Source organism: Rhineura floridana, chromosome 11 (assembly GCF_030035675.1).
Source record: "Rhineura floridana isolate rRhiFlo1 chromosome 11, rRhiFlo1.hap2, whole genome shotgun sequence".
NCBI lineage: Eukaryota > Metazoa > Chordata > Lepidosauria > Squamata > Rhineuridae > Rhineura > Rhineura floridana.
The window spans coordinates 18,489,347-18,505,783 of record NC_084490.1 but is presented as its reverse complement, the minus strand read 5'-3'; the positions used below and the strand labels follow the sequence as shown (position 1 = coordinate 18,505,783).

At 41.7% G+C, this 16,437-nt stretch overlaps 1 protein-coding gene across 5 annotated transcripts in view; it reads right to left on the bottom strand.

The window, feature by feature from the left end:
- Positions 1 to 6,017: 6,017 nt before the first annotated feature.
- The window catches only part of LOC133366005 (uncharacterized), a 44,112-nt gene continuing 33,692 nt past the window's right edge, over positions 6,018 to 16,437 (bottom strand). For all 5 annotated transcript variants that reach the window (XM_061588609.1, XM_061588608.1, XM_061588607.1 and 2 more), the window contains 4 exons: positions 14,784 to 15,326; positions 7,101 to 7,214; positions 6,783 to 6,890; positions 6,018 to 6,517 (listed from right to left, as the gene is read on the bottom strand). In XM_061588609.1, coding sequence (XP_061444593.1) covers positions 6,048 to 6,517; positions 6,783 to 6,890; positions 7,101 to 7,214; positions 14,784 to 15,326 — 1,235 coding nt within the window. In that variant the 3' untranslated portion in view covers positions 6,018 to 6,047. The remainder of the gene's footprint in view (positions 6,518 to 6,782; positions 6,891 to 7,100; positions 7,215 to 14,783; positions 15,327 to 16,437) is intronic.

The window sequence follows — 16,437 nt, the reverse complement described above, 5'->3', positions numbered from 1 at the left end:
TAATGACCACCAGGGGACCACACTTAAAAACAAAATGTAAAAAAGGAGAGGATTCCATCCCTATGTCCAATGCACAATTAAAGGGTTTCTGCCACAGAGGTGCCAAGGGACAAAGTGATGCCACTCAGTGACCATAGAGAATCATAGCCTTTTTTTTTTTTTTAACTGTCAGTCAGGATTGTGTTTGATTGTTCTGAGTAACAGGCTTTTCACTGCAGACAGACCCTCCCCCCAATAACTACTGACCTAATGGTATGTGTCTATCGTGGTGGGTTTTTTATAAGAATGGATGCTTATGTTGTGTCCTCAATATGTACTTTCTACAGGAATACCCCGCTATACGGACCTTCACTTTATGGACACTCGCGAGTATGGACATATTTACAGTAGCACCATTCCCGTTTACGTACGCTCGCTTCGCAAGAACGGACACTTAACAGCGTGATGCCACCGCCCGATCAGTTTCCAACGACAAACTTGCGTACAGTACGTACTGTTTTCGCTGCCGTCAGTTATTTACATCAGTTATGCCCGTATATAATGATTGCAGTTCAGTACATGCATCGATAAGTGAAAAATGGTAGTGCTTCACTTTTAAGTACATTTTCGGTTTACGTACTCATTCTGGACCCATTGCGTACGTTAATGTGGGGTATTCCTGTATTTCTGCTACGCAACTGCTTGGAACTACAAGCAAGGTTTTGTCATCCATATTTAGCTATGTACCTATACTGAGAACCAGAACATGAAATATAAACAAAGATGGGTTTAGTTTTGCTTTTTTGGTAAATGGGCCTGTAAGTGTTGCCCTGTACCCATTGTTCTGGGGCATTCTTCAGGGAGACAAAAATTTGATACAAATCCAGGGTACACTGTTTTATAATCTGTAAAATTTCTGTGAGTTAAAAATGATCGCCACATCATCTTCTGAGGAGTCAACCACCAAATGTGCGCATGGCGACAGCTCTCCACTGACCACCTCATCCTCTTCCTCAAGTTCTGCCGAGGGAGAGATTGCCAGATGCGGTCCAAGACAAAGAGGACATGCCCGAGGAACAACCCAGTGAAGGTTTTAAAAAAAAAAAGCAGAAGGAATGCAATATCAACGGAAAGTGTGATTTATTCTAGTAGTTTATTTCAGTCTATTCTGAGAGCCTGTGCGGTGGTGTGGTTAGTGTTGAACTAGGACCAGGGTTAGAATCCCCACTCAGGCATGAAGCTTGCTGGGTGACCTTGGGCTAAGTCACTGTCTCTCAGCCTAACCTATGTCACAGGGTTGTTGTGGGGATGAAATGGGGAGGGGGAAAACCATGTTTGTACACCACCTTGAGCTCCTTGGAGAAAAAGATGGGATATAAATGCCGTAAACAAATAGTACAGTGTGATTGTGCAATGTGGCTGTGGAGAAATGCTATCTGTGTGTTTGTGTTAAAAAAGTTATATGATCTCCGTGACTGCCATGAGGCCTTGTTTTGGTATATTATTGCAAGCCTGCTTGGAAGTGCTTGCTTAGTGACAGGTTCTGAGAGGAGAGAAACACAATCGCTTTAAAATTCTTGTAGATGGGGCCTGATCAGGTAAATTCTGATTGGCTGGAGGTTAGCAGTTAGAAAGGGCGGTTGGTTGTTGGAGATAGAGTGAGGAGTTGGTTGGTGAAAATAACTGAAGGAAGGACCATATATATAATTACCCAGGGTGTCATTAATCGTGGTCTTGTGATGATCAGAAGGGAGTCAGTGACTGAGTTAGTCTGAGGGGCTGCCCTAAAGTAAAGTCTTGCTAGAAGTGACACAAGTGGGGAGATATAAAGCTGGCTAAACTGTCCCACAGCCAGAAGCACAATCAGAGGAGCTTTGGGGGCACAGAGGTAGATTGGCCCCAGTAGCTGGACAGGGTTGTGGAAGTAATTGGCTGGGGTGGAAGTGTTGGGAAATTGGCCTGTGAGAAGAGCCATTTGGAAGCTAGCATCTGCAATGGTGGCTCTGGAGACTTTAGAACCTGTCAGCAAGCACCTATAAAGTCCCAAAATAAGCAACCTTTTGTAAATAATATCCCTTTAATAAACCTACAACATAGTTCAAGACTGAGACTCACTCTCAGTCGTGGTGTCATCTCACACCTAAAGCCTTCCACACACACTACTGGAAGGGTTTGTGAATTGGTGGCAACAAAAGGGTTACAGAAGCCTGTTTTATGTGAAGTAAGGCTGAGGAACAAGGGGAATCCCTGACAGTGGCCAGTGTCTGTTGATACTTTGGTTTATGTAAAACACATGCCTATTACTTGGGCAACCATGAACATTGTACTCGAGGGTCTTATCCCTTCACCATTCCTCATTAAAAAATTAGTTTGTAGCGAGTATAATGAATCTATTTCACAACATTGGGTAGTGACTGAAAAGTTTAGTTGTGTCCAGGCAATCCTACCAATGAAAATATAGAAGGAATTCCTACAAGGCACTACTGCATCCTTCGAAGGCTCTGCAGAAAAACATGTTTCACTTAAACAGACAGAACCCATTCCCAGAGTCAACTCAGACTCCTAGTGTGAAGGAGATTGTGAAGTTCATCCAGTAGCAGTCAGAACAAGAACAAGAGATAAGTAAGTGCAGATAACTCCTTAGTCCAAAATAATGTTATATAATGAATGCAAGCTTTGCAGTTATTGCACCTTAAGAGGCACGGATACTTTCTTTTACAGAAAACACAGCATTACACTAAAAACATTGAGAAACTCATCTACTTTACTTTTTTCTTACAAATTCACAGGGGAATCTGAACTTGAGGAGATACATAAGAATTCTTTGCATTTATCATGTGTTGAGGCTGTGCTACGTACGACTACCTTCGCTGGATTGAAAAGCCTACATGGAAGAGTTTAAGTTTAATTTTTGTTGTTGTTATGTGCCTCCAAGTCGACTACGACTTATGGCGACCCTATGAATCAGTGACCTCCAAGAGCATCTGTCATGAACCACCCTGTTCAGATCTTGTAAGTTCAGGTCTGTGGCTTCCTTTATGGAATCAATCCATCTCTTGTTTGGCCTTCCTCTTTTTCTACTTCCTTCTGTTTTTCCAAGCATTATTATCTTTTCTGATGAATCATGTCTTCTCATTATGTGTTCAAAGTATGATAACCTCACTTTCATCATTTTAGCTTCTAGTGATAGTTCTGGTTTAATTTGTTCTAACACCCAATTATTTGTCTTTTTCGCAGTCCATGGTATCCGCAAAGCTCTTCTCCAACACCACATTTCAAATGCGGTGATTTTTCTCTTATCAGCTTTTTTCACTGTCCAACTTTCACATCCATACATAGAGATCGGAAATACCATGGTCTGAATGATCCTGACTTTAGTGTTCAGTGATACATCTTGGCATTTGAGGACCTTTTCTAGTTCTCTCACAGCTGCCCTCTCCAGTCCTAGCCTTCTTCTGATTTCTTGACTATTATCTCCATTTTGGTTAATGATTGTGCCATGGTATTGATAATCCTTGACAAGTTCAATGTGCTCATTGTCAACTGTAAAGTTGCTTAAATCTTCTGTTGTCATTACTTTAGTCTTTTTGATGTTCAGCTGTAGTCCTGCTTTTGTGCTTTCCTCTTTAACTTTCATCAGCATTCGTTTCAAATCATTACTGGTTTCTGCTAGTAGTATGGTATCATCTGCATATCTTAAATTATTTCTCCCTCCAATTTTCACACCTCCTCCTTCTTGGTCCAATCCTGCTTTCCATGATATGTTCTGCGTATAGATTAAATAAATAGGGTGATAAAATACACCCTTTCCGATGGGGAACCAATTGGTTTCTCCATATTCTGTCCTTACAGTAGCCTCTTGTGCAGAGTATAGGTTGCGCATCAGGACAATCAGATGCTGTGGCACCCCCATTTCTTTTAAAGCATTCCATAGTTTTTCAAGATCTACACAGTCAAAGGCTTTGCTGTAATCTATAAAGCACAGGGTGATTTTCTTCTGAAATTCCTTGGTCCGTTCCATTATCCAACGTATGTTTGCGATATGATCTCTGGTGCCTCTTCCCTTTCTAAATCCAGCTTGGACGTCTGGCATTTCTCACTCCATATATGGTAAGAGCCTTTGTTGTAGAATCTTGAGCATTACTTTACTTGCATGGGATATTAAGGCAATAGTTTGATAATTACTGCATTCCCTGGGATCCCCTTTCTTTGGAATTGGGATGTATATGGAACGCTTCCAGTCTGTGGGCCATTTTTGATACTACAGTTTTTCCTTTAAAGAAAACCTGTACGTATGTATGAAGTACATACTTTTCTTTAACACAATCAGTCATATTTAATTTTTATTTTAAAAAAGGATTTGTGGCAGTAACTCAAAAATTGGTGGTAGAAGAAGAAACAATGTGTGTGTGAAATAATCAATTTTTATGTTTAGAATGTATAATTTACCCGTATCACCACCTGCTGTATCACATTTTTTGCTTTACTTCAATGAAAGAAAAAAATAGTGGTAATGGTAACAGGAAGAGGATTAAGAAGCTTGTTTTATTTCAGGCATGTTGATCCAAATACAGCCTTTTTTTGGTTTTCTTAGGTTAAGAAATTATGGACCATATTTGTTTTATAACAAATTTTATAAACAAATATTTACAAATAGAATCATACTTGTAAAAAGCCATTGACAAAATGACATGTCTAAATCTAAATCAAAGTTTTGTTTAAAAAGAAAAGGTTATTTCCTTTGTTGATACCCTTAAACTAACAAGGAAGCAAGGAAAATGTCTGTTCGGTAACTCAGAAGGGCATTTTATTATCTTTTAAGTCTTGTTGACACTGAGATACACAACTAATAGTTGGCTAGTGTTTATTCATACTGAAAGAGGATATGTATAGGTAAATTGGGAAAAGTAACTACATCATATCCTTCAAGTTGTTAGAATTTACATTGTCAAGAAAAGCAGTACACCAAACCCTCCGAGAACTTGAAAAGTAAATCACGTAGGTGTTGTGCAGGGCTGTGGAGTCGGAGTCGTGGAGTGGGAAGCAATTTTGGGTGGAGTCGGAGTCGGTAGAAATGTACCAACTCCTTCAAAATAAAAACTTATAATATAACAATATATGGTAAATATATCATTTTATACTTATATTTTATACTTTTTAAAAAAATATAAATTCACAATGTCAAAGAAGCTTCCCATGAAGTCAGCTGTATTTGAGCCAGGGCTGTGGAGTCGGAAGCAATTTAGGGTGGAGTCGGAGTCGGCCAGTAGAAGAACAGAGGAGTCAGAGTCGAAGGTTTGGCATACCGACTCCACAGCCCTGGTGTTGTGCAAACATGAGAAATCAGACAACTGCACTACAATTTAATGCTATGCATATTGGAAAGGTTTTCATGGCAAAATATGTGGTGAAAATTTGTTGTTCTTAAATCAAAAACACTGTCTACACAAACTTTCACTCATTAAACCAGCAGTACTACTGTTTGCTTTACAATTGCAAATATTGAGAGAGAATGCCTTGCTGTTTGACTAATGGCTGTAGACGTCATTTAATTTGATGTCGGATCCTTTGGGATAGTTGAGTTGAAGTAAGGGACTGTCATACTGTCACAACAGCCTCTGACATTGAATTGTCAGCAGTATCTGTACATGGTTGGTTATGGGGCAACACAGTTCCAACTAGAGGGCTTTGTGGAATGAATTTGACCTGAATGGATTTGGGTGGCAGAAAGTCACTGAAGTGTAAAAGGAGTGTGTACTGCTGGAGAAGGCCTCCTTCAAAAGTATTTATGTCAGTGTTGTCTGCAACTTGATAAGAATTCTTAGTGGAGGTTATAGAAGCAATAGGCATGGATGGCAGTCCCTTGCTCATTTGGGGCACAGCATAACGTCCAACTGTAGGAGCAGTTCTATTGGCAGCACCAGGCCCATTATTGATGGAATAGGTTGTGTTATTACCTCCTGAAACTCAAAGTTGTTGGCCTGTTTTTTCCCCCTTTTCTTTGTATATGGTCTGCCACCAAACACCATACTATCAAATTGTAACTTTGTACTCTTATAGTGTCTGGGTTATTTTTTTCTTTTTGTACTTAATAGTGCAGTACTTTCAGCAGCAGTACTTTGCTGCCCTTCAGAAGTCGTGCTGCAACAGCCAACAACCTGATTCTTTTTGCAGCAACAGTTCTGTGCATTAGCCTGCTCTTTTATTGTCTGTGACATATCCTGAAGAGTACTTACGATAGTGGTCAGTAGCCCATTCGTGACCTCGAAGGAGTCAAGGAATTTTTTATTTTCTTCCCGGTTATCCATTGAGTCCTTCTCCATTACCTTCAGCATATTCTCAAGGATAATGCTGTCGCTATAACGCTGTTGCCGTTCTTCCTCTAAGTTTTCACGTTGCGTCCTGAACTCATACCTTGCTTCCTCTAGGAAACCCTGGAGTGTAGCCTCAAAGCGTTGATTTTTGGACTTTTTGGAGCGCATCTCTGCAAGGCGGGTGGCTGGGGAGAGCGCAGCACGTGGATTTGCCATTGCTGTGCCTGTCAAAGAACACGAGGGGGAAAAGGGGTGAATTGGCTGCTGCAGAAGTTGTTTATAAACGTTTAGCACTAATTACAGAAACTGAACAGTCTACATTATGTCCAATGCCTCACTGTTCATGGATGATGGCTGTTTCCATATCCTCCTTCGGGAGAGCGGTGGTAGATTCTACAACATTTACAATCAATTATTATGTAGTTCTATTTGCAGACAATAACTCCTAGGTACTACTTGATCTCTTTCTGCGAATAAATAAGCACTCACCCACAGGAGTCATAGCAGTGTCAGAAGGCTGTACATTGAAAGCGTCATCTGGTGGCTCCAAAGAATGTCGCTCCTCAGAGACTGCCACGCACTGCTCTGGTTCTTTCTCTGGAAAATAATGTACGGGCAATGTTCGAAATTCTGGTGCAGTAGGAATAATAATTTCATTGATCAAAAAGAAACATTTTGATCACTATCACAATCCATTGTTGAGTATTAGAAAATGGTATTATCAGACCTGTGTACAATCAGGAGCCGATATACAGTTTGGAAAGAATCAGTTACACAAAGCGATGGTTCGTTAAAAGTGATACTAACCTTCGAGGAATGTATTATGATCAGCAGGTGAAAATGGAGCAACGTCTAGAGTGCTGTGGCCCTCGAAACCTTTGTGCTGCTCACTCTGACCTACGTCTGTCTCAGCATTTCCAGCTGTTAAAAAATAAAAATGTAGATAAAAACAGCAAAACAAGTTCATGGAAAAGCAAAAAATCATCATATATGGTAACTTAAAAAAACACTCCTACAACTATTGCAGCCTCAAAATGCTCAGGAAAGGGGAGACAATGAAGGGGTACCATCACAGACAGCAAATAAACTTAACTCTAAGTTTGAGATCAGTGGCTGTTGGAAATATGAAACAGTGATGCCTTCATGAGCATTTTTTTTATTGTGCTGACATAATCTCCATTACATGTAATCTACATTACACTCCTGAAAGGAGTGGTGGATGTGCCAAGAAATGAAATGGTGTCCAGCAAATAAGTGAACAGAGGAAGAAAGTGATGAAAAACTATCTGATCAACTAATGGACTCTTTCAATAAAAAGCATAATTTGGCTTAAAAAGGGGGGGGGAGAGCAATTAGAGAAATTCATGAATTGTGCATGAGGGGTGGGTATTAAACCCAGTACAACTTCATCCTAGCAAATGTTCATTTTGGACTGTAGGGCAGGGGAACAAACCTTTTTTTTTTTACGCTTGTTGGTTACTTGTCATATTGCATATTATCAGGAAACCAGCTTCTTTTTTAAAAAGAAAAACTACAGTTAACTTGTGATGGTGCAGAACAGCACATAATTGGGATTACTCAAAAGAAAAAGGGAAAGCATCAAATAGTATAGAAGAGTGCAAAATCAGGATTTTTTTAAAAAACAAAGAAAAGGACCTCTTACATAACCATGACACTGAACCAGCTATATAACTCAAGTAAAAGTGGCATGTAGCCAAAGGATATGATCTGACCAGGGGAGTAAAAAAAAGAGAGCACCTTATGTAGTTTTTTAAAAAAATGATTATTAGTTACTTGTGATGTCTCAGTGGAAAATCAGCCAATCCATTTTTAAAAAATTAAGATGCCATCATCAGGGCACAGATTATGTTAAGATGAGGTGTGGGAGGTAAAAAACAAAATGTTGCCCAGCTGAAACATGAATGTTGGGAGAGGGAAATGAAATGGCATCTGACCAAAACATGGACTCTAGAGGGAAATAATTAGACTTCTGCTTCAGCAGCAACTGAGTGTTTTGGGTTTGGGGAGGGCTAATTAAAAGTGAGGGGACCGTGGTGGGCTTTCTGTTGTCTGTCACACGTCTCTCAAGTTATGAGCATATCTCTAAGACAAGGGTGGGCAACCTTTTTGGCCCGCTGAGAGCCATATACAGAGGAGGGCAGGTGGGTCTAAAGCATGTAATATGACTTAGTTGACAATAATAAGCCTTGGAACATCAGTTAAAGGAATGTTCTCAAGCTCACAGCATCTGTGTTGGAATTGCTTTTTACGATGTTTTTAAAACTTTTTTTAAAGAAGTTTTTAAAGATATTTTGTTTTAATATGTTTTTAAGGATGTTTTTGTTTTAATATATTTTAAAGTCTTTTTTTATGATTGTTTAAAGTGTTTTTGGTGCTTTTGGTGGCCATCCTGGGCTCCTGCTGGGAGGAAGGGCAGGATACAAATTTAATAAATAAATAACGTTTACGTATACTCGCAACACAACTGAGCAGAGCACAAATGAGCAGAGCAAATCAAGGCTTCAAGAGGAAAGTAAAAACAATCAAGAGCATGATGTTGATTTAATCATTTTGCTAGATGTGTCGGGGGGGGCTGTGATGCGTCCTTCCCTGGCTCTCCCTGTCAGGTTCCTACCTGCGCGTGGCTACTGCCTGTCACTAGGCACCACCAGGGACTCCACCAGTCCGGACCGCTCTCTCTTATGGTTTCTCTCCCCGATCTAGCACAGATCTCAACAGATCCCCCTGCTAGGCAACCACCAGTAATGTCCCAATACTAGTATTCCCAGAGACTCTGAATACTGGTATTGTTATTCTCTTCACCGCTGCCACCATTTGTTACAGTTCCCCTTCAGCCTTGGTCATTACCTTACCCTCCCTTCTGGTCTGTGAAACCCCAGCCAAGGATCAGGCCTTTGGTAAACCAAATTAAGTATTTATTACAGATAACAAAGCTAACAAGATTAACAAGATTTCTTCTTAAGGCACATAAGCATATGGTTTTACTCAATACTAATCTGAACTCCACCTCCCTCCTGGTAAACAACTCTCTAAACCCCACCAAGCAACCCACTCAGTTCTCTTCTCCCTCCCAGATTCCACTCTCACTCTTCCTTTTATACATTCAGCCATTTTAAACACTCAGCCAATCATCTCGCATTCTACTGCCCATTCACTCCCCCTCTTTCACTCCACTTACCATGTATCTTCTAAACAACCAACACTTACCATATATACATTAATATAGGAACATCACATTCCCCCCCCCTTAAACAACAGCAGAGTATTATTCCTGTTCCAGGATTTATACGTCGCGTTAACAAATAAAAGTCTCTATGGGGAAAATGTCTTTCTTTGTTCCTCTGTCTGGTCACGTCACTGCAGTCCCAGCCACTTGCCTGGAAAGTCCATCGGCCAGTACATTGTCCTTGCCTTTTATGAACTGGAAGTCCACTTGATAGTCCTGTAGGGCCCAGGACCACCTCTGTAGCATAGTGTTACGGTTTTTCATATTCTGCAACCATAACAAGGCCCGATGATCCGTAGTCACTGTGAATCTTCGTCCCCACACGTATGGGCGCAACTTGTTCAGTCCCCACACGACCGCTAGGCACTCCTTCTGGACCGACGAATAGTGTTTCTCCCTCGGCGTCAGCTTGCGACTCAGGTATGCCACTGGATGTCTGGTGCCTTCTCTCTCCTGTAGCAAGACGACTCCCAGCGCCAGGTCCGACGCATCTGTAGCCACGATGAATGGTTTCTCATAGTCTGGTGCTATTAATATGGGTCCTTGGCACAAGGCTTGCTTCAGTAGATCAAAAGCCTTCTGACATTCATCCGTCCATACCACATGCTCAGAACACTTTTTCTTTGTTAATTCATGCAAGGGGATAGGCCACAATTGCACTGCCTCTACCTTGCTCCATAAGGGGGTGATTTTCCCACTCCCCACCCCATGTCCTACACAGATTACTTCACTCACAACTTTCCCATTCACACAGCACGGTACAGATCTGACTGGGGCATGCTCTCCAGTATCAATGGAATGTATAACTATACTGGTTCGGCCAGGTTTATTACTAAAGAGATTCCTATAGGTTTTCAAAACTCTCAGAATCTCTTCTTTTACTTCCTCCTTCACCTCCTCTGACCATTCCACTTGATCTACCCCTCCTTTGTCTTTGCTTTCCTGTACCGAATCTGGAAGTTCAGGCCCACTTCCCTCAGGGAATAAGGTAACTTGCAACATCTGTACATCCCTGGTATGGTAAGGCTTCAACATATTTACATGAACCACTTTGCTTTTGTTTAATTGGTCTGTGGTGATTACATACGTCACTGTGTCAAGCCTTTCTCTGATGGTATATGGTCCTTCCCAGTTAGCCTGTAATTTGTCATGTTTCCTGGGTATGAACGCCATAACCATATCTCCCACATCATACACATGTTCCCTGGCTGTTCTGTCATACCAGTAACATTGCTTCTCCTGTGCTTGACTCAAATTCTTTTCCACCACCTCCATCATTGATGTTAATTTATTGCAGAATTCCAATACAAAATCTACTACAGATGTTTTGTACTCTCCCAGGGTTCCTTCCCATGAATTTTTTAATAGTTCCAAAGGTCACTTTTCTAGTGAACATGAGTTCAAAGGGTGAGAAGCCTGTTGACTCTTGAGGGACTTCTCTATATGCAAATAAGAAGCATCCCAAACGTTCATCCCAGTCTTGTGGGTGATCTTGAACATAGCTTCTGATCATGCCCTTCAAAACGCCATTGAATCTCTCTGTTAACCCATTAGTGGCGGGATGGTAAGTAGTGGTCTTTAGATGTTTTAGACCACAACATTTCCACATACATTGCATCACTTCTCCCATGAATACACTGCCTTGATCCGTCAGCACTTCATGAGGGAAACCCAGCCTCATAAAGATTTTTAATAAAGCCTCTGCCACTACAGGGGCTTCCACGGATCTTAGTGCTTCTGCGTCTGGGTACCTGGTGGCAAAATCCACCACCACCAATAGATATTTCTTGCCATGCCTTGTGGGTTTGGAAAAAGGGCCCACCAAATCTATTCCCACTCTATAAAAGGGTTGTCCAATTATAGGAAGGGGCTTTAAGGGTGCCTTAGTCTTTACTCCACTTTTTCCCACCTTTTGGCAGATTCCACAAGATAGACAATGTTGTTTTACATCTTTGGAGATGTTTGGCCAATAATAGTGTGCTGCCAATCTCCTCTTGGTCTTTTTTATTCCCAGATGTCCTGCACATGGGACATCGTGGGCTACCTCTAGCAATCTGGTTCTGTATTTGCTAGGTACTATTAATTGCTTCACTGGTTCACATTCATCCTTTCTCTCAGCAGGCATCCACAGTCTATATAAAATCTCATTCTCACACACAACTTGATTCCTCAGTTTGTCAGTGAAAGGAATCTGTTGGGTCAGAGCTTGTTCCTTTATCTGCTTCAAACTTATATCTTTTTGCAGCTCTTCCCTGAATTGATCTGCCTCATCATTATCAGAGACCACTTGATACAGTTTGTCTCCTTCAGCAGGCCTGCTAGTGGTTGCTATGGTGACCTGAGGCTGGTTAACAGATTCCACCCTGTTTGTTTCAGCCCCCCTTAATATGGCTTCTTTTTCTCTGCCAATTTGCTGTCTGGTCACTACATAGATCTTTCCTTGGGCGCCCATTACATCCCTTCCCAGTATTACTGGTTCTTGTTGCTGGGCATTAATGCCTACTTTATATCGGCCCTCTCGGCCTCTCCAAGTCATATCCACCAGGGCTACAGGCAAACTTTCTGGTTGACCCCTCACTCCTTGGATAGTCACAGTTTCCTGAGGTAATATTACCTCAGATTTTATTAAATCTGGCCTCAGTAATGTCTGAGCGGCACCAGTATCAAGCAATGCCCAATAATTTGCCCCTTGTACACTCACTTCCTCTCTCAGACTTGAATCAAGGTCTGTTACTTCTGTCCAGTTTATCTGGCAGAACTGAACCTTTTTCGCTGTTTCTAAAGCCTTGGGCTCTGTTTTCACTGCCCTTGTCTGAGCAGGATTACTAATGGGGTTGGCAACCTCACATTGAAAACGTAGGTGCCCCGGTCTACCACATTTGTAGCATAATTTCTCCTCACTTTTAGGGTACACAGATCCACTCTGGGGTGTCCTGTGCCCTTCAGATTTTAATGGAGGACTCACTCGCTGTGGTACCACATCCCTTCTGCCAGCGTTATATGGTTTGGGTTTAAAATCTCTTGATGTTTTCCCCACCCAGCCAGTTCTGTTGGAGGCGAAGTGATCTGCCATCTCTGCGGCCTCCTGCACCGATGTAGGGGAACGGTCTTTGACCAGGAGCCTTATTTCTGGTGGTAACTGATGGTATAATTGATCCAATATCATGAGGTTTTTCACCTCCTCCACAGACTGAGCTTTTGCACTTGTCAGCCATTTCCCAAATATGTCCATCAGTTTTGCCCCCAGCTCCACGAAAGACCTCCCTGTCTGTATCTGGCAGTTTCTGAAAAGCTTTCTAAAATAATCAGGCCCCAGTCTGAATCTTTTAAACACTGCTTCTTTGAATTCAGCATAGGTGACGGGCCTGTCTGAGGGGAAATATTGGTATACCTCAGCCAATTCCCCTTTAATCAGGTTTGATAAATACTGCATGTATTTATCTTCAGGCAGCCCCCACAACTGAGCTGCTTTTTCAAAGGTGCTGAGGTAAATTTGAGGATCTTGACCAGGCTCATAGACAGCAAAGTCCTTTGGAGTAATTTTTATTTTTGCTCCATCTCTGTCTTTCCTTGTCTCTTCAGAGTGAAATTTCTCTCTATCAAATTTTAACTTTTCTACTTGTAATTCAGCATCCAATGCTCGTTGCTTCTCCCTCTCCTCAAACCCCATTCTCAACTTCTCAGTTTCCAACTCCCTCTGTTTGTCTTTTTCCTCAGCCTCAAAGACCCGCTGTTTGTCTTTTTCCTCAGCCTCCATCCTCATTCTCTCAGTTTCCATCTTCAACTTCTCAATTTCTAACTCTCGCTGTTTATCTTTCCCATCAGCTTCCATCCTCAATCTCTCAGCTTCCAACTCCCTCTGCTTATCTTTTTCCTCAGTCTCCCTCCTCAACTTCTCTCTCAAATACTCTATATAAGCGGGATTGCTTAAATATCCTTCTGGGGTCTCTTCCCTGACAGGTTGTTTTTGCTGGGCAGTTGCAAATCCTATAAGTGCTACCCTCAATTCATCTACCCCTTTACCCTCGTGAGGTAAATTGAATGTTATGCACTTCTCCACCAGCTCCTCTCTTTTCATTTTTATGTATTCAGCCATAGTGTTTGAGTTCACTCACTCTTTGCCACACACTCTTTGCCAGTCACTCTCACAAGAAATCTTGTTTTGTTATTTCTGTTTGCCACACCACTGGTAGGGATTCTCTAGTATTAGTATCTCACTGCTACAGCCAACACCTGTGACGTATTCTCCTTTGTCACCACGTGTCTTTGGGATTCTCTTTGGTTCGTATCTGGATTCTCTGTTGTTCGTATCCCACCGCTACCACCACATGTGATGCGTCCTTCCCTGGCTCTCCCTGTCAGGTTCCTACCTGCGCGTGGCTACTGCCTGTCACTAGGCACCACCAGGGACTCCACCAGTCCGGACCGCTCTCTCTTATGGTTTCTCTCCCCGCTCTAGCACAGATCTCAACAGATCCCCCTGCTAGGCAACCACCAGTAATATCCCAATACTAGTATTCCCAGAGACTCTGAATACTGGTATTAATATTCTCTTCACCGCTGCACCATTTGTTACAGCTCCCCTTCAGCCTTGGTCATTACCTTACCCTCCCTTCTGGTCTGTGAAACCCCAGCCAAGGATCAGGCCTTTGGTAAACCAAATTAAGTATTTATTACAGATAACAAAGCTAACAAGATTAACAAGATTTTTTCTTAAGGCACATAAGCATATGGTTTTACTCAATACTAATCCGAACTCCACCTCCCTCCTGGTAAACAACTCTCTAAACCCCACCAAACAACCCACTCAGTTCTCTTCTCCCCCCCAGATTCCACTCTCACTCTTCCTTTTATACATTCAGCCATTTTAAACACTCAGCCAATCATCTCGCACTCTACTGCCCATTCACTCCCCCTCTTTCACTTCACTTACCATGTATCTTCTAAACAACCAACACTTACCATATATACATTAATATAGGAACATCACAGGGGCATTTCTAATGAAATGGTGACCAGCACATTTTGTGGAGCAGAATAAAGTGGTGACTCCTTAAAAAATGGGCTGGGGGATACTTGCATATCATTAACTGTGCACTTTGACACGACATGGATGCATGCTCACACTTTAGAAGAGCAATTTCTGAACAAAGCAGTCTATGTGGTGCAGGCAGTTTTCATACTATGGGGTTACACTAAATTTGTTTGAAGAAAGAAGGGTATTTTTTTTTAAGACAACTTACCCGTTTCATGATCACCCAAACAGTCAGGAACCATTATTATCTGGAGCCCCTCAGAAGCAACTGGATGCGTGGTGCTTACAGTATCCAGGACTTCTGCCTGCTCTCGGTCCAAGTCTAGACTTCTTGAAACCCGCTTTGGTTTAACACCTGCATCTCCCCCAAGTATTCTGTGTAGCTGCTTAAAGAATGGACATGTTTCTCTGCTGTTTCCAGATTTGGAATTGAGGGAAAGAGTACTTCTGTACATCATCCGCAGTGCCTTTGTTTTATTTCGACACTCGACTGCAGAGCGATGGTGGCCTCGTGCAGCCATCTGTAATGATAGTTGCTCATATGTTTCTTTGTTGCGGTGGCTGCTCTGCAGCTGTTCCTGTATTTTCTCCTCACCCCACAAATCCAGAAGATCAAGTGTTTCATGGTACTTCCATGAAACGCCCCGGCTGATTCTTTCTGCTGTGTCACTAACTGGCTGCTGTGTCATTATTTTTTTTAAAGTATGGAGGTGATGATCTCTTTGACCTCTGCTTGGCTCTGCAGTCCTACCTGGTAACAGAAAATATGCATAAAGTAAATAAGCAATATGCATAAAATAAATAAAGCACAATACAATAAATGAGAAACTGAAGGAGATTCAGGAAAAAACCAGAGACATATTAGAAACATGCCTAGTGTTATTAGCAGGGCAGGACAGCCCAGAAATGCATAAATGCTGAATCTGATGGGAGGGAGTACCACTACAACCAACACAGAAACTGGAATCGGCAGCCAGTTAGTGGACTGATATAGGAAATTGTTGTACTAAGAATATTCCTATGAGACGTTCAGCAGCATGCAAGGCAAATAGATGCTGGCAAGGGGAAATTGAGCTTCCCTAATAAAGCAACAGCAGTAAACAAAAGGAAAAAGGAAAGAGTGGTAGTGCTTCTGGTAATCCACAGTGCACCGGTAAATAAACACCTGTGCGCATATACAAATGTATGTAAATTCTGCTGATATATCTTTCTAATTAACATGGAATGGCATCCAGCCTAAACTTGGGGGGAGAGGAATAAAAAGGTGTCCTGCAAAATCATGGGCACTAGGAGGGCATAATTGTGTACAGCACACAAAAATGAATACTGCTTTGTGATTACTCTCAGTAATACAGAACAGCACAAAACATGGCTCTAAAAAACCTGTTTCCTGATTTTTTTGGGGGGGGTTAATACCAATGAAATGGTAGGACTCAGTTGAATACAACATGACATATTAATTATCATTTGCTACTACTAGGGTGGATCCAGACTAAGTTAGTTGAACTCAGGTTTTATTGAAATCAATGGGTCTAGTTTTTCATAAGTCCCACTAACTGGGGGGGGGGGCTGAGTTCAAATAAACATGATTTCCATTCAACTAAGTTCTACTCACAGCAGAGCTATTAATACAATCTTTTGTCTACATCAAACCCTTTGGGTTTTATCAAACTACATTCTACTCAGAATAGACCCTCTGAAATCAATGCACCCAAGTTAGTCATGTCCATCAATTTCAATGGGTCAACTTTGGGTAAGATTATCACTGGATGCAACCCATAATTGTTAATTATTACTGTGAGAATGCATGGCATGTTCTAGAGGCAAAACAAGTTGGGTCTTGGCCCGCAATGAGTACACAA